Source organism: Nestor notabilis, unplaced genomic scaffold (genome assembly GCF_000696875.1).
Source record: "Nestor notabilis isolate BGI_N333 unplaced genomic scaffold, ASM69687v1 scaffold4076, whole genome shotgun sequence".
Taxonomy (NCBI): Eukaryota; Metazoa; Chordata; class Aves; order Psittaciformes; family Psittacidae; genus Nestor; species Nestor notabilis.
Window position 1 is genome coordinate 6,306 of NW_009934122.1, and position 27,317 is coordinate 33,622.

Consider the following 27,317-nt stretch of genomic DNA (forward strand, 5'->3'; position numbering starts at 1 on the left):
GTAGAATGGTCATGGCGCAGTGAGGAAATGCAATAGAGAAGGCACTAACTTACGATAGTGCACCAAATTCTGTTCTTTCTGTTCTTTGTCACTGGTTGTCTACATAACCTTCAGTGTATTCATTTAGTTGTCTGTACTTTTCCTTTCACAAGCCTCATATCGTTTGCAGACGTGACCTTTCATTAGTTGGTATGGAGCTTCATGCTAGTGGCTTCATCCAAACACTGTTGTAATACTTAAACAAAGAACAAACACAAAACAACAAGAAAGTGCCATGGAAAACATGGGCTAAGGAGTGAAAACTTTTTTCTTTAACCCTGGCTCCTCTTCGGGTAGAGTAATTTTGAAGGAAGGTTTTGTGGTAGTAGATTGGAAATTCATCATACCTGAAAGATAGTATTGCCTCTGGAAGATTAGCTTACATCAGAGTTGTCATTTTCTTACCGCATGCTGCTATCAACCCATTCTAGGAATGCATGTATTCATTTAAGTGGAGACCTGAATGGTTTCTCTCTGACTTACTTTAAATTGCTATAATGCTTCTCTGAGAAAAACATTGGACTATTTGGAGACAAAGTAAAAATTTACATCTTCAAGAGGACAACAGTATGGTATTTTTCCTTTTTGAGATCAATTATAAGTGAAAACACTTCCTTATGGGAATGAAGTGATTTAACTACAGTTGGTAATTGGCATCTCCTCATCCCATTAATGATAAATCTCATCTACAGTGTATTCACATAGTCATAGTTTGTTCTTTTACACATAGATAATACGAGAGAGACATGGCAAGGATATTCCAATTCGGTTTTCTTCTGGTATGGATTGTTGCTGAAGATGCTGATTTAGCTTTCCTGTTAGAAAAATATGGAAATTCTGTTCTTATCCACTTGGATTGGAAGGCCTGAGGCATTGTAAGTGGTGAGAGTAGGAAGGGGGCTGAAGAATTTTTAAATGTTGATTTATTTATTTATTTATTTATTTATTTATTTTTCAGAGTGTGCCCACTAGAGAGCAGCAAAAACCTGTATTCCTAGAAGCGTTGTTTATTCGTCTGAGTAGGCATTGTTTTCCCCTTTTAAGGCTGGGGGAGAGTAGCTTCAGAAGGAAGTAGAGATCTATTCGTGCTGAGGGAACTATTCAGTTGTATGTGACAGTGTACTGTGTTTTCGCAGATTAGAAGATAGTGGCATCAAACTGGAGCAAAAGTACAAATTGTATCAAATTGCATTCATTGGGAATTCTGTAGCACAAGAGAGGTGGGAACAAAATGAACAAGGAGGAGAAGACACCACATGCTTATTTAGTCATAGTGGTATCAGTGTGTCTCTACAACTTCACCAGATCAGGAAGATGAGTAAGTGTAAGTAGGTCAGCCCAAACCTCATTTTTCACTTCAGGTAACCTGGCCTCTGTACAGTGACCCAATGCAAATATATCTTACTGAATAATGTCTCTTACTGTAGGCAGATGCATGTGCTGCTATGATGAGCCAAGAATATTATTTAAATAGGAAAAAAAGTCATGGATGACGCAATGAGATAAAGTCCTCCTTGTTAAGAAAGTTGAAAGAAATATCGATGTGTGAATATTTTAGGAAACTTTAATGGGTTTAAAAATAATTTGTTCAAGTGTAAATTACCAAAGGGACGCTGACAGGAAAATAACTGTTAATGTTCACATAGTTAAACTCTGAATAAGACTTGCCTTACTGCTCTGATGGGGCTGTGGGAAATTATATCTTGAAGAAGTGGTACTCTAAAGAAGCTTTACCCCTTCCCATATGCCAGTTCTTATTTTATATTCTAATTGTTTGTATTCTAATTTTTTTACAATAATCTTAATTTTGCAATTCCATTTCCTCCCCTCCTCCCCTTTTTATTTTTTTGACTAGTCTATGGGCTGATGAATCTGTCAGAAACGTGTTTTCATTCTGTAGCATATACATTATACTACAGTATAAAGCAGATACTTTACTGTATTTTTACTGTAACAGTAGAGGATGATTGGCAGTAGTATGCTTTGACTCAAAATCTTGGGGGAAGGAGGTTTTTTCAGAAAAGGGTACAACTCAGAATCAAGACTTTGAGTTGGAATGTATATTTGAGATCAGATCGCCATTTATTTAGATCTGTGATATCCAATGATTGAGAGAAGTGTAACATCTGAGGCAATTCAGGTGGTTATTTTAAACTCTTGAATTTAAGTAAAACAACTTTCAGATTTTGGGGCATCTTTTGCTTTGCCACCAATTAATCCTCACACCCCTGAGAGAGGCTTGTTTATGGCTCGGCACATTTTTGTGTTTTGGGCATGGATGTTTAAGTTTGTAAAGTTGTCTAAATTTCTGCAGAAAGTTAAATCTTTCTGCATGCATGTACACGAGTTCTATGCAAATTTTTGCTCTCCACAGATGAGCAAGTATAGTCAGTGTATTGGTATTTTTATTGTTGCTACTGCACCGTTTCATGTCTGCCTCTGGACCTGTAAATGCAGGAAGAAACACAGAGAAAGAAATCTGAGGTAGTAGTTTTCTATCTCCAACAACTTCTGCAATGTAAAGAATGTAACCTGATCGTCTTAAATGTGATTAGCCTGAAACCTTCCCATGCCTCCTCCTTTCCTAGTGCAAGTGATAGCTTTAGTAAGCCCAGGAACTTGAGTAACGTAAAGCAGTGTTTTCCTGTGGCTTCATAAATAACAAGCCTAAACCATTTTCTGCTTGTGTGAGAGCATATGTTCTTTGGTCATTCAGGGTTTGTGGTTTTAATGAGGATTAAGTCTTTATATGACCTTTCCTTGGTGCGAAGTTGAAGACGTCAAGTAATATATAAAGTATTAATCTTAGGTAGCTAGCAGCATCCTATTTGTCACTTACTAAAGCTATTTCCCTGGTTATTGGGGGGGGGGGTGTGGAAATTGTATTATTTATGTTCAGGATGAAGATTGCAGATTGGCTTGTTATAGAGGATATGGTGTTGTTAAAAAGTCCAGCACTTCAGTATGAGGAACTGTAATGACACTCCTTTATCTGGAGGAACATCTAGGATTGTAGCTTTTCCCTGTCAATACATAATTGTATAAGGAGAGATTATCTCAGCTTTAAATTTTACTTTCTTTCATCTGATCATCTTCTAATTTTATTTGGTTTTTGTCCTGCTAAAAAGCCAAGGCTTGTTCTTCATTGTTACAGTTCTGTGTTTATGCTACCAAAAAGATCATAGGCCTCCTAATGCTTTGAACTCTTTCTTTAGTCCTTCAAGTTGTTTCTCAACTCAGAACATGTACCAATACTAACATTAATGTTTTTTTCTCAATACAGCATTACGGTGTTACTGCCGTCTATGCACAAAAGACAACTTTACATGTGTGACAGATGGGCTGTGTTTTGCCTCAGTAACACGAACTGCAGACAAAGTAATACACAATAGTATGTGTATAGCAGAGATTGATCTGATTCCCCGAGACAGGCCATTTGTCTGTGCCCACTCCTCCAGAGATGGAGCCTTTACTTTCTCTCATTGCTGTGACAGAGACTACTGCAATAAAAGAGAACTTCCAATTCCAACACCAGGTAAGGGCTTTTGGCATATTTGTTTTTTTATGATTTTTTTAAATGGAAAATTCTGTAAGAGTAGAAGCTTCAGTTTTGAAGTTGGAGGTGAATTTGAAGGCCTAAACTACACCTTAGATTCTGCAGATAAAATTTAAAGATATTTGGAACAAGAAATTTAATCTTCTGGATAGGGATGTTAGGGACAGTTTTAAAGACCTATATGCAAAGTAAATGGAAACTGTGAGTAAGCACATAGTTGTTCTTGTGCCTTTGTAATACTTATTCGGATTCTTGAAAAAGTTACTGTGCAAAAGTTACAAATAATACATTGAAATAATTTGAAGATCACTGCAAGATACAATCGATTTAGTATCATAAAAAGAAAGAAATAGTTTTACTGTTTTCTTTTGTTTTTACTGTCAGGCCCTACTCCAGGAAAACCAGCTTCTAATCTAGGACCTGTGGAACTGGCTGCTGTCATTGCTGGACCTGTGTGCTTTGTCTGCATTTCACTAATGTTGATTCTGTATCTTTGTCATAATCGTACTGTAATTCATCATCGTGTGCCAAGTGAAGAAGATCCCTCATTGGATCGTCCCTTTATATCGGAAGGAACTACTTTAAAGGATTTAATTTATGATATGACAACTTCAGGCTCTGGGTCAGGTAATGTCACACTTCTAGTAGTAATTATTCTGGTTTTAACAACCTTATAAGCCATCAATTTTTTTATATTGTTAAATCTACTTAAACTTAGAATTAGCTGGAGAAATTACTAGAAAAGCTACTTCCATGTAGATTCATTTAGTATCAGTGAAGATTCAAAATATGGAAATAAGTGAAATGAAAGAAACATACTGAATTGCTGCTAGTGTTTCTCATTCTGAGATTACAGTCTGATATGCAGGGACTGTCAAGCTATTGTAAGTGTTTTCTTTCCTCTATTAGTAAGGCTCAGTCATTTACCTTTTTGTGCTGCACAGCGTATCTGTATTACTGTCTTCTGTGGTTTTGAGATAATTTGTGAAGTTTTTTCTTTCGCTTTAACCTGAAAATTCATTTATACGTGTAACTTTTGATATCTGAGTAATATTCTGAATTCTAAGTATGAGTTAATATTTTAGCCAGTTCTCTCCTTACTGGAGATTTTTGGAGTTGCATGTAGCAAGATCTATGTGTATAGAATGGATGAAGTATACAGACCATGTCCGAAAAATTTTTGTCCCTCGATTTCATGAATTTTCTTTCTAATTCTGACTTCAGTGTGTGTTGCTCTGGGAAGATGATGCAGTAGTCTGTTCGCTGCATATAGTCTTTGCTGTCATAATCTTGACCCTGTTGCTTATAGGATTGTGATGGTCTGTGTCACAGAAATATGACTTAATAGGTGTTGATAGGGGATGATATGTCAGATAAATTATTGTATAAATTATTTCTGGTCCATGTTAGACATCATATTGCATACTGCAACCTCTTATCAACTTCCTACTATATTTAAAGTTTAAATAATACTGAAAATTATTCCAACTACTTGCAAGTGTATGTGCTGAATGCCGTTTCAGTGTACTTTCTGCAAAGAAATACTGGTGTTTGATTCTCAACTGTTGAATTTTTTAATTTTCTGGAACTGAAAAAAATTATATCAACAAAATCTAAGCATCTAGGTTGTGTTTCTTTCTCAAGGGCAGTAACTGGTAAAACTGTTCAGAGTCTATTGCTTTATCAAGTAAAATCAATGTAACTTGCTGAGCATATTTAGAATATCGTTTAAAAAAAGAGTAACCTTCAGTCATATCTTCACTGAAGAAGGTTAGGTTGCACTGAGTGTGTAGGGGGTTGTTTCAATTGAGAAAGTGTCCAAGTAAGATTTGATAGTGATAGGGGTAAGTTGCTCTCTGGTTAGAACTGGAGCTTTAGTTGTGTTTATCTTAATTTTCTCATTTATTTTAGTGATAACTAATCAAATAATGAAAGTGATTAATAGATGTTCCAGTATATTGGGCTAGAACTTCATAAGTGCAAATGCTGGACCTACTTCTCAAGTTACACCCTTTCTAGATTTATGTTTCTTGGAATGCAGGAAGCTATGATAGATAGTTGTTACATTATTAGGAGCATAAAACTCCTTACTTAATATCTGCAGTCTTTTCCTAAAGAAGGCTGAAAAGAAATTTAATGGGGGGGAGGGACGGAGAGGAATCCAAACAAACAAAAACCTTAAAAGAGCAGGTGTATGTTGTTTTAAAATACTATCTGGTTGATAGCTCCCTTATAACTTCTCAGATAATCACAGCACTTTTGCCACTTTCTACATCACTGCTTTCTCATACTTCTTTAGATCAGAAGTCAGGCCTATGATAATACTAATTCAGACTTAGTTGTCAATTGGTCTTTCTGCTTGTTATCAGGAATATTCCTTCCTTTTCCTCTGGCATTCCTCCCTGTGGAGTTTCTGAGCCTCTCTTCGTGTTTGAAGACTCTGGAAGTACTCCCTCAAAATACGCTCTTGAAAAGTGGGGAATCCCAGTTAGAAGAAACTTAGGATTCTTCTTCCAGAGCAAATGGTTAGAAACTACTGACTCTTCTCTTGCCTATTTGTGAATTCCATTTTAAGCAAAAGCAGCATGCTGGGGAATTACTTTGTTTTCAGGGCTCTGAGACACCCAAGCTGGCCTAGACTCCCAGAGCACCTGACCTACTGTAGTATTTGAGCAATGGCTACTGATGGCTGCATCAGAGGAAGAAAACCAACAAATGTGGCTGAATTTTACTTACCTTTAAGAAAAGCTCTTCTCAAATTTGTTTTCATGCTTGAAAGAAAATTATGTTCCCTGTATGTTTCTTTAGAAGTGATCTCTTAACTCAAGCTGTAGTGAGTTTCATGTTGTTCATCTATAAGACAAGTATTAGCCTTATTTACTTTTTATTATCCTAGAATGGTTTGGGTTGGAAGGGACCTTAAAAATTGCCTAGTTCCAACCCCCTGCAATGGGCAGGCACACCTTCCACTAGACCAGGTTGCTCAAAGCCCCATCCAGCCTGGCCTTTAACACTTCCAGGGATGGGACAGACACGAATTCTCTGGGCAACATGTGCTAGTGTCTCACCAACCTCGCACTAAAGAATCCCTTGCTTATCTCTGTCTACCCTCTTTCAGCTTGAACCCATTACCCCTTGTCCTATCACTACAATCCCTGATGAAGAGTCCCTCTGTGGCATCCTTGTAGGCCACCCTCCCATATTGGAAGGCTGCTGTGAGATCTCCACACAGCCTTCTCCAGGCTGAACAAGCCCAGCTCTCTCAGCCTGTCCCTGTAGGATAGGTGCTCCATCCCTTGGAGCATCTTCGTGGCCTTCTCTGGACTCGCTCCAGCAGGTCCATGTCCTTCTCATGTTGGGTGCTGTGGAATTATGGCAGTGGGATAGGAGGTGCTTCAAGTACTTATTTTCTGTACTGTTGGCAGTGTATGTATTTGCAATGACTTGTATCACTTTGTTTCAAAATCAGTCAATCAGTGACCATATAAATTCACAGTGCCCTAGCACTTGAACTGATAATTTTCTTGTGTTCTGAAATACGCCTGCAGTAGTTAAATCTCACTGAGAAGACTGTACATCAATAGAATAAACTGGGGGTGAGGGACATGGTCATTGAAAGGAGAAAATTCATAGCTGCTAGTTAATGTAGCACTTAACCCTGTCAAACTTTACTGTGTGAAAGGGATGCTGTTAGGCAAGAGCTAGCAAGAAACATAATGGAAACATACAGAACAGACAAAATAATCCAGACCTAAAAGGCACAGCTAAGGAAGTGTTTAGTCTAGTGACCTAAAGTAGATGTTCTACTTCAAAATTCATGCTGAGGGACCAGAAAATACTGAAGTAGAATCCTTTTTATTTGATCAGTTTTGTTTTATGGTGGTGTCTGAAGAGAAACATATAAAGTAGAACTGAACAAAACTCTAAAAATGAGTTTCCTACTCAAAAGGGAAGTAGGATTCATTTTCTGCAATGATGAATAGTAAGCTGTTGTTGTTCAGTCTTCTGTTAGTATTGCCTTGTTGTCCTGTGACAAACAAGACCTGAAAGAACTAGATGCTTGATGAAAGGATTTGATGAAACAAACACCTGAAATACATCCTTCTGCTGAACCTGCAGCTTTTTAGGGAAGGATTTCAAAGTCTTTTGGAGCTGAGAACAATTTTCAGATCATGATGAAAATCTCTTGAAGTATCAACTACATATTATATAGATAGATTGGGATGCTCAGCTGTTACTTCCCAACTTGCAAATGACAAAGTAACTTAGTTGCAAGGAAATAGGAAGAATTGCTTAAAACAGGGCATGGGACACATACATGCATGACTTCAAGCGTGAACCTAAAGTGTTCAGAAATCCAAAGGGTCACAAAAATCAATGTAAAGTTGAGTCAGTTGAAGTGAATGTAAAACTCCTTAAAAAAACTCATCTGTGGTTCATAGAAGCATGAAGGGAATAAGATTTTTTTCACAGTTCATGGGGTTGGGGGTTTTTGTTACTCTTCAGAGGAAGTCTTCTGTGCTGAGACTTATGAGCAAGACCAAAGCTCTAGCAGCTGCTTTTGTTGTCTACCTTTAGTAGCTTTAGAACATAATTCCCTAATTACCCAAATCAGGCACACACTTCTTATACACTGGACAGTCATTGGTCCAAACTAATCAGAGTACAGTTAAGATAGGTAAAAGAAAACTTTTTTTTTTTAAACTGTCAGAAGGCTTGAGGGTAGTTTGTTATGATGTATGAAGATGATAAATTGGGTGACTATGGCTGAAGAAAAGATGCTAAATGTTCTGAGCTGCTGTTGAATTTAACATGGGCTTGACTAGCAAACTGACTGTCATCTTTCTTCATGCATAGTTAAAAGAAGCTGTACTCCAAGAGCTTGAAGTACAGTTGTGCCCAATGTGTACATCAAAAGCTGATGTTCTAGTTATTGCCAGTTAGCTACTTTACAGGCAGTCTCGTTTACAGTAAAGCAGTTGCTCAAGTACTTGGTGATACAGGGCTGTGTTTCCTGTATAGCAAATTGAGGAGACTGCTCAGCTACAACAAAGTCCTTAAGGAATTCTTATGGATGAAAGATAAATATGGATTACAAACTTACAGTTTTTTTCAGTAGCAGGAGAAAGCACAGTTGTAAAAAAGAGAGGTGAGTTCAATCTTGTAAATCCTGCAAAAATAACTATAGGAACATGGTGGGTAGATCAGTAACAGGGGGTTTATTGTACTGTGACGTGTTAATGTGATGTTCAGGTGCTTGTAATGTGAAGTTGAAGTGCTTCATATCTGGAGGGTTTAGAGCTTAGTATCTGTTTAGAGGTTCACTGATATCCTTGGACCTTTTTTTTTAAACAAAAAAGGATGTCTGTAAATGGCACAGGAACCTGAAAGAAATACATCAGAAACTCAAAATGGACAGTTTACTGAAACAGCTGTAGGAACAAATATTAGGCATCTTGCCCATTTCACATATAGGAAAGCAGCTTGTTTTTACCGTTTGCCAGTAGAATTTGCCATAGCATGTAAGTACTAAGGAGGAAGCTTTCTCTGGCCAACAAAGTCAAATTTTACTTTTTTTTAGGATTTGGTTTGGTCTGCATTTCAGAAGTCTGTCCATAAGGAATGCAAGTTAGGCCTCACAGATGAGCCTTTACAGTTTGGGCACACAGCACAGTGGACCTGAGGACAGCTATTACAGTAAAAATCTCAGCTTTCTCAGTAGGAGTTATCGCAGCACCTGAAAATAATTAATCACTGGCATGGTGTCCATGTTTTCCCCTTTTTTCACGTAGGTAAGTTGTCAGCACAGATCATACAGAAAATTCCTGTAGGTCTGTAAGTCTTGAAGAACTGCTCTGAACACTGCAGTGTTCTAGTTTGCATTCCTCAGACTGAGACACAAACATGGCAATGCTGCTGACCAGATCATATGTCTTTTTAGTTAGGGTTGGAAAGGACCTTAAGATCATCTAGGTTTTAGTGCTGTTATTAGCAAAGAATGCCCAGAGATGGACACAAAGTAGTTATTTGAGCTATTAGTTGGTATTTATTTTCTATAGCATATGCAAATGTTCTTCTATCAGCTATTGTAACAGTGATTATGGAATAATAGATTACTTTGTAAAGTGTTTTTTATTTAAGCGAAATAATCCTATACCAAAAGAGTTTATTGTGAGTAGATAACCTGGCTGCATTCACCCTGCAGCTTAGCATCACCGCAGATTCCTGTGATAAGCCTTGCAGTTACAACAGGAAAGATTTAAAATAAACAAACCCTGGTTGGGGGATGCCAGTGCTTCTTGTTTCTTGTATAAACTTACTGAAGCATGGTATGAGGTGCTGTGAGTTGGAAACATGTAGATGTTCCAAAGCTATAAAACCTTCACGAATGTAAGTATTTTTCTCAAGTATAAGTATAGTGAGGTGCACAAAAATGGCCTGTGAAATGGGAAGCTTGTGTTACAAGAATGTTTTCCTATTTTACACTGGCTTGAGAGTGCTAACAGGCTGCTGGCATACTTGGACATGAGTGTAAACTTTTGACAGTGTTGCTGATAAGCATGGTTTAATTTTAACTTAGAGATGCTCTTGAACTCAGATTCCCTCCTGCCCTCCCTCCTCCCCACCAACTAAAAAAACCCCCAGAACCTCAATCCTAATCCCAATTGCTTCATGGTTTGAATTAAACTGCCAAAATTCTAAACTGAAAGGAAGTTTGTATCTTCTTCTGTAGAGGCAGTTTGTAGCATAGTACCTTGTTTTGCTGGCCTTAAAGGTTGAAGGCAGCATCATGCTAGTTAGCAGTTCACAAGAAGCTCTTAAAATCTTAAGAGAGTTTATGTGCATTCTAAGAGAAATATCTTATGGCATATGGATCTTATGTTTAGTACTTACCATAAGTGTTTATTTTGTTAGAATGCTGTTTCATGTTAAATCTTCTTTTTAGGTTTACCTTTACTTGTGCAAAGAACAATTGCAAGAACTATAGTACTTCAAGAAAGCATTGGTAAGGGTCGCTTTGGAGAAGTCTGGCGAGGGAAGTGGAGAGGAGAAGAAGTTGCTGTGAAGATATTTTCTTCAAGAGAGGAACGCTCATGGTTTCGCGAAGCCGAAATTTATCAAACAGTTATGCTAAGGCATGAAAACATTCTTGGATTTATAGCTGCAGACAACAAAGGTTAGTGATACTATGAATTCATTTTGCTGATTTGTACCCAGTTAGAATAGATGGTAAATGGAGCGGAAAATAAAGTTGTGAGGATCCAATTAAGAGTAGCAAAAAAAAAAAATTGTTATTAGAGCATTTCAAGTTTTGACAGGCTTTTCATAGGCTTTAGGAAGGGAAAAAGTACATTTTCCTTTTTCTGGAAAACATACTCTGTTTAGTTGTTTTCTGGATTTTTTAATTGCATATTTAATGAGCTGTAATTTTTACAAACAAGTTAAACTGCTGGCTGAGTTTGGTACCAAAAAGGAAATGCCTCGTCCTGTCAGCCCAACACGCCTCTGAATACATGTACCTATACTTCCCTTACAGTCTAATAAGATAGATGTGTGGGACCAAAAGAGATGATGTCTAATTCTGTTGACCTAATAAAAAATAGGAGTTAGAGGATTTGTTTTTAAGGCTGAGATGTGAGAAGTTACTAATTAAGAACTCTGGTTAGAAAAGAATTTGGAAAAGGGGAATTACTGGTTTGTTCCTAGTATTAAAAAAAACTCTACCTGTTTCCTGAAGCTCTCCTGATAAGCTTTTAGGTATCCACTGAGAGGAACAGTTTAACCATCTTTTTTCTTTAACTTGATTTGTTGCAGTGAAAAGTCAGATGAGTTTCCTGGGTTTTCCTGCTGTCCAGTTTATGACACAAGAATTTGTCAAAACCAACAGAAGTTTTGAATTTTTTACATCAAGCTCCTCTTAAATGACTTTTGACTTTCTTTGCAAAGAAAGCACTGGCAGAAAATTCTGTCACCCTAGGGGGGAGTCGAGAATCCACACACATCCTTGGCTTCGTAAAGGGCTCTCAGTTTTGTGGGAAATTCTTAAATAGTTTTAGTGTAGTTGAAATACACATGCAAATAGAGTTCTTTTTAATTATCAGTAGATTAAGTTTCTACATCTGTACAGACCTCTAGAATTGGAACAGAACCCAAGAGGTTGTGCATAACACTTCCCTTCTCCAGGAAAGGGTTAGTTCCTACCACATCTCCAACAGCTTGCAGATTTACAGCATACCAGGCGATGTTTTTGTGCAGCTTATTATGCTTACCATTAGAAGCTACCTTACTTTCATGCCTAAGGTTGGATTGGATATTAGTAGCACCTGTGAGAGCTTGAATTTGTTCTGATTGACCTAATGGAGTATCTTGAGCCTGGGTTTAAAATTAATAGATCAGTTGCATTAAAAACATGAATGGAAATCCACCTCTGCAAAAGCCTTACTATGTCTCACTGAAAAGGTATTGCGATACCTTAGCTATAACTTTTAACAAAATGTATCTGTGGTTAAGCATACCAGTCCCCCATTTTGCCCCAAGCCCATAGATAGTTTGTCCAAAAAATACGGTTGACTACTATGCAGAGGAGGTATGAGGAAGATTTTCTAAATGAGTGGGTTCCTAAAATAATTTCCTGATTGCTGGCGTAGGTTCCAGATGCAGTAGGATGAAATTCCGTTTGACTTGGTCATCTTTAGATTCCTTCTAATACAGTATAATGTGATGTAACATTGTTCCTTGTTTCTATTGTACATACAAAGAAAAAATCCTTAGTTGATAGGTCATGCCATTGTTTGAGGCTTTAAGGGTTTAGGGCAAGACTCCTGTTTTCTTGAGAATTAGTTGGTAATTGGTTTATGAAAAATGAGTAAGGACATGTTTTAAAACTGCTCCTATTCTTGGCTGTATTTTCTAACAGTATTGCTGTCTGAAAGCTGGATTATTACTTCTAACTGAAAATCAGTAAATGATTTTAACTGCAGTTGTGTTCTGTCTGACTAGTATGCTTGTGTTCTAGTTAGCCCTTTACTTAGCCAGGAGCGTATACTAACTTTCAGATACTGCTGGGTCATGGAAATTACTTTCTGGGCCATGTGTTGCCTTGTTTTGAAACATCTAAAAGGGTAGTCTGGGTTTTGGGTGGGGTTTTTTGTTTTGTACTTTTTAACCTAGATACTTACTTGTAAAGTGTATCAGGGACTACTTATCTGCAATATTCTACTAGCAGAAGAGCAGTGGCAGTAGGCAGCAACCTCTGTTTGCAGTGCGAAAGGCTCCCCTGGTTTAGTTGTCTGTAACCAAACCTGTTGTCATATTACAAGTAAGGTGAAGTCCTGTATTGCACACTTTCAGATAATTTTATGCACTAAAATACTTAAGCCTCTCCGTGCCTTCCTCTTAATTGAAAGCTGCACTTGACTAGCTGAAAGTTTAGTTCAGACTAACTTATGTGATAAGTAGATCTCCAAGAATGATGTTAGGCAGTATGCTTCGGAGAAATGAGCAGAATTCCTTCCTCTTGAGAAAAGTAGTATTTGAGCCATTTATTCTTTCTGCAGCTCTGGCTTTAGCCTGAGAAGGAGTTTGACTGGAAGATCTTGCTAATCTACACAGTGCTTTTCATCAATTTAATTAGATGACTGTCACATTGAGATAGTCAGACTTTTTCACTAACAAAGTATCAGCCCTCTTTCGGCAACAGACAGAAGTGTCTTCCCTGACATCTCCTTGAGTATCTAATTTCTAAGAGTTTTCTAGTTATAGAGCCTATCTGTATCTGATCTTTTTCAATCCTTTGCCTTTTTTTTTTCTTTTACGTTATCTGCATGCTAAAAAAGGCTATTGTATCTCACTCTCTGCTTTGAAACGTATTTTACTACATGACACTGGAGAACACATACAACTAGGCAGTTTCCGTAACTTCTTTTGAACATTCAAGTTGGAACATAAGTCTGTGGTTCAAAACTCTTGTACCAAGCAATACTGTTACATCTTAAAACCTAGTATTTGGTTTGAAAACAAGCATATGATATGCCAAGTCCTAATTTTTGTTTTGCTGGTACCAATGCGAAAAAAGTATTCTTCGCTTAAGTGAATTCAGTCCATTCAATTTTAATTGAAATTTGATTATGTATTTTATAGAGCATTTGTTATAAATTCCTTTCTTCAAGAGGCAGCTTGTCTAAGATGGATGTTGCTTTGACTGCACTAATGTTTCTCTGAAACTAACCAGTCTTCTAACAAATCTGAAAGCTTCTTTACTCAGAATTTCAAATTTTGTTAGAACTGCAAAAGAAAAACCTTTTACTTCTGAGTGATTTTGGTAGTCTAAAATGCTTTCAGGTTTCTTGCAAACAGATGAAATAACCTTAATTAATCTCTTTACAGAAATTAAATAGGTTTCCAAGAATATATGTAATGTTCTTGAACATTCTGAAGTTGCTTAAGATTCTTGATAATGGTGTGTATATGAACTAAATTAGGTTATCTTGTTATGGAAGTCTGTGCTACTATATGTAATTACTACTTAATGTAATTACTTTTTATTACTCGATAATGCATATCCCGTAATTGAAAGCTTCATGGCAGATGCTGTTTACTGTGCAGCCAAAAATACTCAGGGTCAGGTTAATTATTACTTTGTAATAATTAACTACTCTTAACAGTATAAGAAGACTTAAGTTCATCATAATGTGTTCTACTTAGATAGCTGAACAAATGTGTAGCTTTTCAAATATAGCAAGGTAAAGAAAATATAGTGTCTCACCTAATAGCTGGACACTGTACTTATCACTGCATTTCAGCTTGTCTGTAAGTAATATTCTTCGTGTAAGCTTGATGTAATACTGTTCCTCTTAAAATCTGGTTGAAGGGCCATAAATAAGACATATAATAGGGAAGAACTGTGGCTTCCTTGAGAATGGATAGTAAGCCCAGTTTTTTATTTTCTCCTTTGAAAGGAAGGTAAAAGCACACTGAGTATTAAGACTTTCAGGTAATAAATAAGATGAAACTGAAGTAGAAGGGTCTTTAATCAGCAGCATATTCTCTTCCTAGGTGGGCACCTAGAGTTAATAGGGCAAAAACTTTATGCAAAGTCTCTATAATATTGATTCAAAGCAATGATAATTCTTCTGAAACTGTGATATCTTTTGTTTGAATGTAGATTAGATTTTTATTTCCTTACTCTGAGGCGTTCGGTGGCTTTTAAAATTATTATTATTTTATTATTTTTAATGCTATCACTGGCCTCCCTAGAACCATCCAAGTAGAAGGGATGCTTCAAAGTTTTCCCAATTCCCCCCCCCCCCAAGTGCTTTTTTTAGAAATAAGCGTAAGTACTTCAATAAAGGTAGTTTCTGTCAATCTGTAGATTAGGCAGTTTGTGCCTGTGACTTCTGGGCCAAATGTGTTCTCTAAGGGAAGTGGACGAAGAGGGAAGAGAAATGTAAGAACCTGCTATTTGGAATGTAAAAATCTCTGTTTATGATAGGAATAGTTTATGATAGGAATGAACTTCTGTATTTACTTCTCTTCTTATTTTTTGTTCTTGAGTACACTTTTTAATAATCCTTAGGGACTACCACATAACAAAATATCTTTTTGACTTGTGCTGAGTTTTCTCACTTGTTCTTAAGTAGTGGGGGCTGTATAATCCAGAATAGAAGTTAAACTTAAATCTTTTATGGGATAACTACTCTTTTAAAAAGGTGAAAGACTCCTTTACAGAAGTAGCTAGCGATGGAAACACTTCTCACATCTGCCATGTAAAAGTTGCTTTTATAATAAAACAATCAGAAAATCTATTTGGTGGCAGGATTGAGAGGGGGGGGGTTGTTTTGGTTTGTTTTTTTTCTGGGTATATTTCTACTTCTTAGGTAACAAGAAAACAGACAAACAAAACAAAACAAACCACCAAACTTTTACTCCCTTTTTTACTTTTACTGATTGACTATTCCTTTAGTAGTCATCTCTCTGTGGCTTAAACTTCATGGTATTTTGTGTCCACAAGTTTAATAATGAACAATTTGGTTCTTACCTGTCATTTGTGTTCCTTGGGATATCTGCGTATGTATTATGGTCTGTCTTGTTCTTCATAGTTATGTGTAGTCTGGACAATATTGTACTATGCCAATAGTGACAGGGTTAGTTTCACATCATGTATTCAACTTTGTTACCCCAGGCAGAAAAGTTAAGGGCAGGCAGGGCCTTTCTAATGTTAGAGAATCATTCACTTCAGAATCATAGTGACATCAGATTTCTATGATTTGTCTTTTAGCTTAAATAAAAGAATACTCACTGAGCTATTTGGAAAGTCTCGCATGGTAGTCCCAGCCCTTACAGAGTCACTTAAATGTTACAGGGATAGAAGTAAAGATTTAAGAGTCTAATTGGCTGAAGTTACTTGCAAAACAATTTGTATTTCATAAGCATTGTATAAAAGTGGTGTATACAGTTTGCTTGTCTTTTGTGTGTGTATGTGTGGTATTCATGCCAGTGTTGTTTTGCAGACAATGGTACATGGACTCAGCTGTGGTTGGTGTCAGACTATCATGAGCATGGATCACTCTTTGATTACCTGAACAGGTATACAGTAACAGTGGAAGGAATGATAAAATTAGCTTTGTCCACTGCTAGTGGTCTTGCTCATCTTCACATGGAAATTGTTGGCACACAAGGTAATCTTACAACTATTCAGCCTGTCATGTGGATAGTACTGGATTTTTTTTTAAGAAATTATACATACTTTTTCTACTATAATTCTTAATTAGAACATTCAACCTCTTGCTGCTTTGTACATAGCTACTTATGTGATGAGAAGACAGGTAAACTCAGTGCAGATACTCAAGTTAATCCCTTGTGAAGCTGAGGGAATTGAAAAATGTCCCATTGGGGCCTGTCATAATATCTGAACTAACAGAACTTCTTAATTTGGAAATTCTTCTATCTTTTCTGTGGTATATCCAGGTTTTGTGATGTAACAATCCTTCCTACAAAACACCTATTAAAAGACACTAAGTAGTGGTGCCTTTAGAATCTTCTTTGATTTGAGACAGCACTATGGATCTATTTCCAGAGACATTACAGACTTTTTTTTGGCAAGTAGTATGGGTACACAGTAAGTACTTGCAAGAAAAGGAAAAGGAGCAGTAGAGTGGAGTAATATGGCAGGCATTTAAGGCACTTTTCTGGACAGCCAGCCGATCCACAATGAATGATTTCAGGAGTTACCTTAATGTATGTGAAGTAGCAGAACTGGAAGGAATTCTGTAACATCAAACAAAATCTGCACCTGGTTTAGAACAGTAGCAATTACTTCTTTTACAGATGTGTTATTTCTGTTTTGGTTTTCGTTTTGTTTCCTTACAGGCAAACCAGCGATTGCTCATAGAGATTTGAAATCAAAAAATATATTGGTAAAAAAGAATGGAACATGCTGCATTGCAGACCTAGGATTGGCAGTTAGGCACGATTCAGCTACAGACACAATTGATATTGCCCCAAACCACAGAGTGGGAACAAAAAGGTAAAATCATTAATGCGGTGTGTCAGGTGATATTTACAATAAAATGCTTTGGTTTTTCTTGTCCCACATAGAAGATTTTCATGGGTACAAACACAAGCAGCAGGAAAATGTAAACAATGGCAGGTAGAGTTCCTAGGCACTTCCTTGCCAGCTGGTTATTTAGTTAGACAGTAGGTACTTAAAAAGCATATTGAATCTTGGCATCTTCTACTAGCATGTGTAAAATACTGAAAACTTGCAAAATATTGTAGGGTGCAAGTATATACTAAAACACTTAGGAGACTTCATGAGTGACGGTCTTGAGACTTCACTGCTGTATCTTTATTCTTTGTGCCTTGTGTTGCATGGAAATGATTGCAGCTTAATCTGGAGTGTAAAACAGGATATTGACAGAGAAAGTTAAAAGCTGGATTTTTTTTTTTTTTTCCAGTGTGAAGCCTAGTGGTAGAACATACAAGGTAGAGAGTCTTGGCTACGGGCTATCATGGGACTGTATTTTTGAGAGAAATATGAGAACTTAAAACAGCACTTATCTTTGTCATCTAATACATAAATAGAATTATCAATGTATGAGTCAGTATACTCCCTTTCCTAAGCCTACTTCGGAATTTAGAAATACAGATTTGGCTTTTTGTCCCCAAAAGGACTGAGTGTTAACTCCATCAGCACTAGTGCAGTTAGTTACTGGCTGTAATTTAGCATTGCTGAACCTTCAGAGAATAATAATTGGAAGCTGTTCTGAAGAGAAGATTAATTTTTTTAGTAATCTGTGCAGCTATACAGCATACAGAGATTACAGCACTAACAGTGAACCACAGCAACAGAGTTGTGCGATATGGGCAACGTTTTGTCCTTTCGATGCCTACAGGTCCAGTGCTGTGTCAAACTGAAGTTTGTATGCCTGTCATAGAGAAATGTGTGGAAGCCCAAGTGGTTCAGGGCTGTACATGATTAACTTCAGCATATGCCCTGGCAGGTTTTTAGTTATTTATCTCTTTAGTAAGTGATACTGCAAAGGGGCTAGGGGGATGGGTGTATACGATGAGCTAGGATAGAATCATAGAATAGTTAGAGTTGGAAAGGGCCTTAAGATCATCTAGTTCCAACCCCCCTGCCATGAACAGGGACACCTCACACTAAACTATGTCGCCCAAGGCTCTGTCCAGCCTGGCCTTGAACACCCCCAGGGTTGGAGCATTCACAACTTCCTTGGGCAACCTATTCCAGTGCCTCACCACCCTCACTGTGAAGAACTTCTTCCTTATATCTAACCTAAAGTTCTCCTGTTTAAGTTTAAAGCCATTACCCCTTGTCCTACCACTAGAGTCCCTAATGAAGAGTCCCTCCCCAGTATCCTTGTAGACCCCCTTCAGATACTGGAAGGCTGCTCTGAGGTCTCCATGCAGCTTTCTCTTTTCCAGGCTGAACAGCCCCAACTTTCTCAGCCTGTCTTCGTACGGGAGGTGCTCCAGTCCTCTTATCATCCTCGTGGCCCTCCTCTGGACTTGCTCCAACAGCTCCCTGTCCTTCTTATGTTGAGAACACCAGATCTGGACACAATACTCCAAGTGAGGTCTCACAAGAGCAGAGTAGAGGATGCTCCTTTAGCACTGCCTTTTTGGAAGAAAAAAAACAAACCTCTTTTTTAAGGCCCAATGAACAAAAGCTTTTAGAACATGTACTGAAAATTTACTGACAATATTACTTAAATTACTTTATTCTAAAGCTTTTCTGCACTTGTCCTTTGCCAACTTTAAAAATGCCACACAAATGATCAGATGAGATTTACTTTTGAAATGCTACTGGATTACAAAGTACTGGGTGTTATTCCTTCTCAAAGTTTCCAGGAGTCATTGGTAGTAAAGCAGCAGACTACTTTGGGATTTGTCATTGCAGACTTAGCTGTGTGCAGGGTGCATATTGTGTGATGGCATTTTCTACAACACCTACATGCAAAAAAAAAAAAAAAAAAAAAAAAAAGGGGAAAACCTAAATTTGTGCCTTTATGCTTTTGTTTAAAGTGGAAATCTGTTACTTTAGTTTTTGGAGGAAGCATCCTTTCAGTTCCTTTCAGCTGTGTATGCAGATCCCACTTAAAAGCTCTCTTCTTGCTTAGGCGCTATTAACTCTGTATCTGAATGAAGATGCAGCTGCCTTATGCTTCTTCACAAGGGTAAAGCTGTAGTAACTTGCTTGCTGCAGTGGGCAGCAGCAAGACCAAGTTCGTTTCCCACTCTGAAGACATTAGTCACTTCTACCTTTCTGAAAATGGTTTGTTCTCATAAAAGTCTTGGTCTCTTCTTCTCTCTCTCGTGCATTCTTGGGTAAATAATGCTGCACGTCTGGCTAAATTTTCATAATAAAGTTCAGATCTTACCTTAACTCCCATTGGTTGCTGCTGCTGGTACCTTGTCTGCACATGGACACTCAGTGTGCAGGTTCAGGGAGATTTGGCTAAGTTTATATTTTTCTAATGATTGTCTGTTGTAAGGATTTATGGTCTAGGGGTAACCAAGACTCATGTTTGAGTGATGTAGGTGCTGAGTCAGACTGATGATCCTTCTTTCTGAATGAATCTGTATTTCTTTTCTGTTCAGAGGCTTAGCTTTACCCCAGAGGGTATGAACTGTGTGCTTTCACAGCTCAGCCTGCAGTATAAAGCAGAGAATATGAGCTTTAAACTGAGAAGGAAATAGAATTCCTCTCTTACTCCCTGAGGCAAATTCCACTGTAACATGGGTGCTTTTCTGTGGTTTACCCAAACCAAGTATGAACAGAATTCTAATTATGCTTGTCCAGAACAGGCTTGGTGACTGGAGATGTCACGCTCAACATGTGTATGTTTCCTATTTGATGACACCAGCCCTATATGTTGTGCAAGAAGTTTAGGCAACTAATACAGAGCTTTCAGACTAAAAGAGGTGGGAAGGTCAGTGGGCACCCAAAGTGCCAAAAGTGGCCCACGCTTAAATAATTTTTAAACTTCTTTGTAGACTTTGCCTGTCCGTCTTGGAGGGTGTTGAATTGAAGACCTTGTTCAGAAGGTCCAAGTTAGTCTCTGTAGAGTAATTCTCTCCAGAACCCAAAATACTATTTCTGACAAGCAATGCATTTCCAATATATAAGCTGAAAAGGAGATGTGTGTTTCTCTCCCTTTTGTCTGATAGCCATGAAATGGCTAATCTGACTGCACTAGATGACCTATTTGCCTTTCACCTCTCTTGTTCCACCAATAATCTCTCAGACTTTTTGTGCAGTCATTCACCATTCTGTGTTGTGGAAACCAAAGCCAATCTAAATGCATTGATGGAGGATCATGGTAAGAGATCAATTTGCCAATAAGTTCAATGGAAGTTGCTTTTGGAGAGGGTGGGATTTATTTTATTTTCTTTTTTTCCTTTTGAGGGTATGAATTCAGCTCCATTGCTGCATTCAGGCCTCTTTCAGTCTTTCCTGTGAAAACCTTTGTCCTCAGGACAATTTGGGGAAACCGATATGATCTCCTTTACTGCTTGTATAAGTGATTCTGGCTGACAGTCTTGCAACATGGTTGGGGGTTTTGGTTTAGTGGCTTTCCAGCTTTATTACTCTTCACATCCACATGTGATCTTTAAGACAGCTCAAATATTCTTCCTTCTAAACCCAGAGCTGATCACTGTACTGTCAAGTACATTAAGATTATCCAATAATGCAAAATCCTTGGAGAACATTAAAACAGTCATCAGTCTTGCATTTTTGATTAAAAAGCTTTTGATATAGGTGGTCCAGAATAATTTGAGTTTTACTTATATTGAAGATTGTGACATATGTAAACTTAACTTAGAACTCTGCTTCCATTCAATGAATACTGTTAAAGTAAACCTTATGTTCCTCTTCAGACAGTTCTCCTCTGCTTGTGCTGTGTTTATCAGTTGTGGGGAATTTATGTGTCTGTATAGTGCTTAGGAGAACTCTTGTATCAGCAACCCTTGTTGAAGTTCTGGGTAGTCCAGAACAAATACAACTACTGGGTGCATTTTTGCTCTTTTATTGATAGCCCTTGCTTCCTTGAATGTATGTCACTTCTATAAGACGCCTAGTGATGAGTGTTCTAGAAGGTCTGATAGTCCTGAAATTTAAGTACTGTGTCTTGTATTCTGCCTACCATCCTTATGAAAAGAAAATTCTGGTATTACATTGATTAAATGAAATTCCGCATAGGCTTCTGTGGCTGTTCCAGGTTGAGATATCACCTGATACTACATTGCATTCCAGTAATTTATGTGTGTTGCTTTTATACCAGTAATCTGTGCTCTCCAAAGCCCTGGTAGTGTTTTTGCCTGCTTCATTAGTGTGTCAGCTTGTGATTGACAAGGCAGTCGTGTGGAGAAACGCACTGAACTCTGCTAAACATTACATACTGGATTTAGCAGCCGGAACCATACCAGATTGAGAAAGCAGTACTACAACTGATGTTGACTGCAGCAAATACCATTCATTCCTTCCAGCAGCCAGTGAGGATGCTGCTGTCTAGCTCTCACAGTGCAGTCCACGCTGACATTTGCTTGATGTTCCCACATTGGGCTTAGTCACTAAACAAGGTAACAATGCCATGACCAGTTTTAAGTCTTTCTTTCTCAGTTGAAACTCTGTGTGCTGAAACCAGGACAGTCTGTCACAGATTTCAGTCTGTCACAGATTTTTCTGTTGCAGGATATGCTAATAAAGTGTACTATTGCGGGGGGGGGAGGGACAGGAAGCCTGTTGTGATTTATGATGGGATAATCAGTTACTGTAATGGCAGGGAGCCTTTGTTTCCAAGGGATCCTTGACAAGGATAGTGCTGCTTTTTTAATCAGCTCTTCCAAGTCTCTTCCCTCTGTGGTCTTGCTAGGGGATGTTATAAGTGGTTGCTATATGTTAGACTCCAGGAGCTGGGGCTTTCTTCTGCCTGGCGTCTGCTGGCCTCATGTGTCCTAAGGACTGGACTCTGTCCATTCCAGGTCCGTGGATATGGCAGCTGCTTTCTTTCTTGGGCTTCAATCAGTAGTGAGGCTAGGCATATTCAGACATATACAATACTGACAGGGCTGATTACACAGATTGCTATATACCATGTGCTGCCTTTAACACCTACATAAAACACTGTCAGAACTTGAATAACATGTATGTGTAAACAGCTAAGTCTCCTTCCTTCTCTTCAATCTCTGATCAGGATTGAACTTCATCAGTTAAAATGCATACTCCGTGCTGTAGTCTGACAAGCCCATGTGTGCTTTTGAATCCCTCCAGCATGAATACAACCTTTGGTGTGTCTAATGCCCTCTTCTGTGCTCTGCAGGTCTCCTGCTCACCAGCTGGGCTAGGTTAATGCACAGTAGCAAACAGACACATGTACCTGTATGCACACCTACATGAGAGGATTCCCTTGAATACCAGTGTATGCTTACCTGGTATTGCCTCAGATACCATCCCTGCCTATGTCACCTCTTTGCTGACTAGAGTAGCTTGAAGTTTGCTAGTGAATTACATGTATGCACACCTCCTATGTATGCCAGGTTTGGGGGAAATACACCCCAGCAGCTGGCATACAGATCTTGCGACCTGTTATTCCCACTCCAGTTGCTGCTGTTGAGAGTCTCTTTCTCTGCTTCTGTCATCTCAGTTCTTCCCTGTAGCTGGTACCTTCATGCAGGTGACTCTGAAGCCTGTGACACCATGGTTCCACTTCAGTGGCTGAAGCAGAGACCCTCATTTGCTCCAGGTGCTGGCATTAGAGATGCCTTCACGCACTGTCTGACTACAGTTGCTGTGGTACTTCCACAGTAGCTCCAGATACATAGTTCTAAGACCTCTGGACACGTGCTCCCAGGATCTGCAGTTCCCTTCCGGTTGCTGGCACACCAGGCCCAGGGGCAACTTCATCCATTGTCTGACTCCAGTTGCTAGCCCTGGACTCCCTCATGCCTGACTCCAGTTGCTGGCATGTTGTCCTGAGAGCACATGTGCACATGGTTTTAAGAGTGAGATTGCATAAAAAGGTAGGTAGGACTTAGTAAGAAGATAGGATAGACTTCAGTAAGCACGGGCAGGTCTTAGTCAAACAAGCATGTGTCAAACAAGTGACTGGCAAGTGTTTATGCAGCTGGCCCCTTTGCATATACTTAGTACTGTCTTTTGCCCTGCTTTGGCTCCTCCCAGTTACCATTCTCCTGAACATTCCTTGATAGGCATTGCATTGTCCTACAGGCCTTCCTTGAATATTGACAGTCCTTATGTTCCTCTTGCTTCCTGCTTATCATCAGTTACAGCTTCCAGACTGGCCCTCTCTAAAACTAATGCCTAGAGTTTTTTAATAGCTCATCAGTTAGCAACTGAGACTTTGGGTCTTTGTAATTGTCTCTGTTACCCCATGTTTGTCAGATTTATGGCTCTATTTCTTCATTGTTTCACATTTTACTCATTCCCCTATTGCTTTGCTTCTTTCCCTCAGTTTATTTATCCCCATAGCGTTGGAGGTCTTTGATTAATGAAGCAGATTTTCCTTTGTCTCATATTTACATTTAGTTTTGAGCAGCTCGATAGCATTGAACTTTCTCTACAGGAAGTATTTATGAAATTAAGTGTTCTTTTGTTTGTTTGTTTTATTTCATTATTGCAAATAGGTATATGGCTCCAGAAGTTCTAGATGACTCCATAAATATGAAACATTTTGAGTCATTCAAACGAGCAGACATCTATGCCATGGGATTAGTGTTTTGGGAAATAGCTCGGCGATGTTCAATTGGTGGTATGTAGCAGTCTTTACAAAACTGGACATACTAAGGAATTATAATTTACAGAACCTGAATAAGTTTCAGTAAACAGTCTGTTCTAAAAATGGTACAAGGTAATAATAGCTAGTGTGTCTCAGACTTTCTAACTTAATCCTTTAAATGATGATGGGTTTATTTAACCTCTTTGTAAACTGGTGAACCATACCTGTTGAAAAAAGTAGGAAATGTCCCTGTCTATGTTTGTTTGGTTTCTTTTTCCCCCTAAAACGTTTACATAGAGGGGAGAAAAGGGTGAAGTTAAACATCCTTGAGAGCAAGGGGCAAACACCACAAGTAAGGGCTAGGTATAATGTGTATAACATCCACACTGTATTTAAAATAGAACATGCTATTATAAATCATGTTCTTCCAACAAGCACGTCTTTAGTATAGCGTGTGAAAGATTTGGCATAGCTTCTATCTTTTCCAAATATATAAATTTAAAAATTGAAAATTCTTCAAGGGTAACACGAACGTGCCAAAGGTATGGTTAAGGTGGTGTTTGGGTTTTTTTATTATTAGTAACTGTAGTGTAGTTTTTAAAAATGAAAACAAAAAAAAGGAAGTGGTAGAGTACTGATAAGGAACACAGTAAAATGTGAAGAGTATGTAATTTAATGTTACCTAAATAAAGCCATTTTCAACCTATTACAGGAATCCACGAAGATTACCAGTTGCCATACTATGACCTTGTTCCTTCAGATCCTTCTGTTGAAGAAATGAGGAAAGTTGTGTGTGAGCAGAAGTTAAGGCCCAATATTCCAAACAGATGGCAGAGCTGTGAGGTATTAACTCATCTTGCTAAAGCTGCTTTAATGGACACTGGAGCTTTTATTGATTTCAGTGGCTTATAAATTGTGCTTGTTGTTGAAGGGAGAAGGGTTGCTTGTAGAGCTTAATTTCATTCTGATCATTGTAGCTTTATTGAACGTCATTGATCCTTGGTTATACACTAATATTTAATACATTTTCACACACATTAGTAGCTAACCTTGTGTAGAGCATTCTAGGATCCATTCCTGTGAATCATAGGTGATATTAATGTAAATTAAAGCTAGTCTGAATTATATTACAAGGGAAGCATCATTGCAAATAAATTGTGCAACTGGGGTTGTACTGTAGCTACCTGAGGTTGAGTTAACTTTCCTTATAGCAGCCGATATGGGCTGTGTTTTGGATTTGTGACCAAAACAGATAGCACACCAATGTTTTAGGTAATGCTGAACAGTGCTTACGCAGCTTCAAGGCTTTCCCCATTTCTCATTCTGTCCCCTCCACGTATCACTGGGGTCAGCTGGCGCAAATTGATCAGAGGGATATTCCATAGCATGTATTGTCATGCTCAGCAGTAAAACTGAGGGAGGAGGAAGTTTTCCAGGGGTTGCTCTTGCTCATGGACAGGCAAGGCATCGGTCAGATGATGGTAAGCAATTGGGTTTGTATCACTTGTTTTTCTTAGTTTTGGCTTGTTTTAGCCTTTTACCTATTAAACTGTTTTCATCTCAACCCACAAGTTTTCTCACTTTGCCCTCCTGATTCTCTTCCCCATCCCACTGGGCGGGGAGTGAGTGAGGGGCTGTGAGGGGCTTAGCTGCCTACTGGGGTTAACCCCCAACAAGGGTAGTAAGCATCCATGAGGTAATCAGGTTTGTGCCAGTTGGTTTGTAACTAGGCTGGTTATCTCTTTCAACAGTGCTGTGCTGCCTTATGTAAACGCTTGCTTAGAACTCACTCAGAGGTCTTTGATCTATCACTGTGTAATGAAGGAATATCCTGCAGACTGGCCAAAATAGTAATTTTTCTTAAAAAAAAAAAAAAAAACAAAAAACCAACAACAAAAACACACACACACAAAAAAACCCAACTTTAAGAGTTTTCACACAAAATTGTGATGGCCTTAGTACTTTGTGCATCTCAGAATTTGTACTGTATGCACTTGCTGAAAGATGAATGCTATTATGAGGAAGTTGAAGCTCTAATAAGCCAAAGATTTAGAACTGCAGTGTACATGTGGTGGCAACTACTGACCATGCCTCTGTAGAAGTGTTTACCTGATTCTGGGGTGAGTTCATTATGCTGGTAGTCACTGCACAGGCATTAGTATGCATAGCAGTGAGCTCTTGCCTTTCCAGCCAACTTTGTTCATATTGCTTGCTCTAGGAACCCATCTAGGGCTAGAACCACTACTTTCTGTTTCAGAGTTTAGGAGAATAGCTATGGTAGGCTACAGTAGGAATGAGAGATTAAGATATGATGGAAGAGAGAACTGGGTTGTAGCATGTGTGAAATGAATATTATTAGACTTCAGAAATGCATGAAGAGGCTGAGGCAGAACAGAGGCTACCTGGGCTACACTGGAATCACAGTACATATAATTACTGCTTTTTCCCTTACAGGCATTACGAGTAATGGCAAAAATTATGCGGGAATGCTGGTATGCCAATGGAGCCGCTAGGCTAACAGCTTTGCGCATTAAGAAGACGTTATCACAACTTAGTCAACAGGAGGGGATAAAGATGTAATCCTGGATTCGCTACCGAAGAATACTGTAAAAATCCATATCTGCACCAGAGTGGCGTGTTAAGAAGGTTAATTGTTCTACCTCACTGGGGGAACAGAAGGATATTTTCGCCTTTTAGTACTTCATAGGAACGTCACTTACTAGGATTTTTGTGGATGTGCTGAACAGTTGCGTTGGGTCCTTTCTGTGCACTATGAACCTCTTTCCCAGGTTACTTACAAAACATTGTGTAGTCTAGTTTTATTTTTATTAACCTATAATTTCTTATTTTGATAGCTGGTCTTAACTTTTAGTTAACTGCTAAAAATAGGAGGTCACTTTTAAAATTGAACTGGTTCACTAATTTGTTCTAGAGTGCATTGATGGCTCTTTAAGCAGCTTTATTCCTGGCTGGTACATTGACTATTCTGAACCACTGTCACGGTTCTTTGATTCAGATTGTGAATGTACTGTTGGAGTACACTTTGCTAGCTATTAAGGTAGTACATCATTAGGACTCTTTGATTTACAAATTGACCTCATTCAGTTGTGGGAACATAATTTATGCAACTGTACTTCATACATGATTACTGGGGTTTTTTTCCACTTTCTCAGAACATTACATTGCCTTCAAAATAGATTGTATTATACCAGTAAGTGCCGCTTTTGAGTCTTTTAATGCAAAACAGTAGGAGTGTACAAAGCCTATGGTACTTTCGGTTTCAAAAAACAAATTAAAGATCAACTGTTCCTTTGCCTAGCTAAGATCTAAGATCTAATTCACACTTGTTTTAGCAAGTGAGTACATAATTCATGGAATACCTTTAATTTTACCAAAATCTGACCCTTTAAACCACTGTGGGAGTTTTAAATAGTGTAAACTAGTTAATTCACTGTCACATT

At 38.3% G+C, this 27,317-nt stretch overlaps 1 protein-coding gene across 1 annotated transcript; it reads left to right on the plus strand.

The window, feature by feature from the left end:
* The first annotated feature begins 3,330 nt into the window (after positions 1-3,330).
* TGFBR1 (transforming growth factor, beta receptor 1) lies at positions 3,331-27,001 on the plus strand. The gene is made up of 8 exons (XM_010017167.1): positions 3,331-3,574; positions 3,992-4,222; positions 10,542-10,772; positions 16,105-16,272; positions 16,964-17,120; positions 23,765-23,889; positions 24,569-24,699; positions 26,311-27,001. Exons 1-8 carry the CDS (start codon positions 3,433-3,435, stop codon positions 26,434-26,436), a joined length of 1,311 nt encoding a protein of 436 aa, XP_010015469.1. The 5' UTR covers positions 3,331-3,432; the 3' UTR covers positions 26,437-27,001.
* Positions 27,002-27,317: the final 316 nt, after the last annotated feature.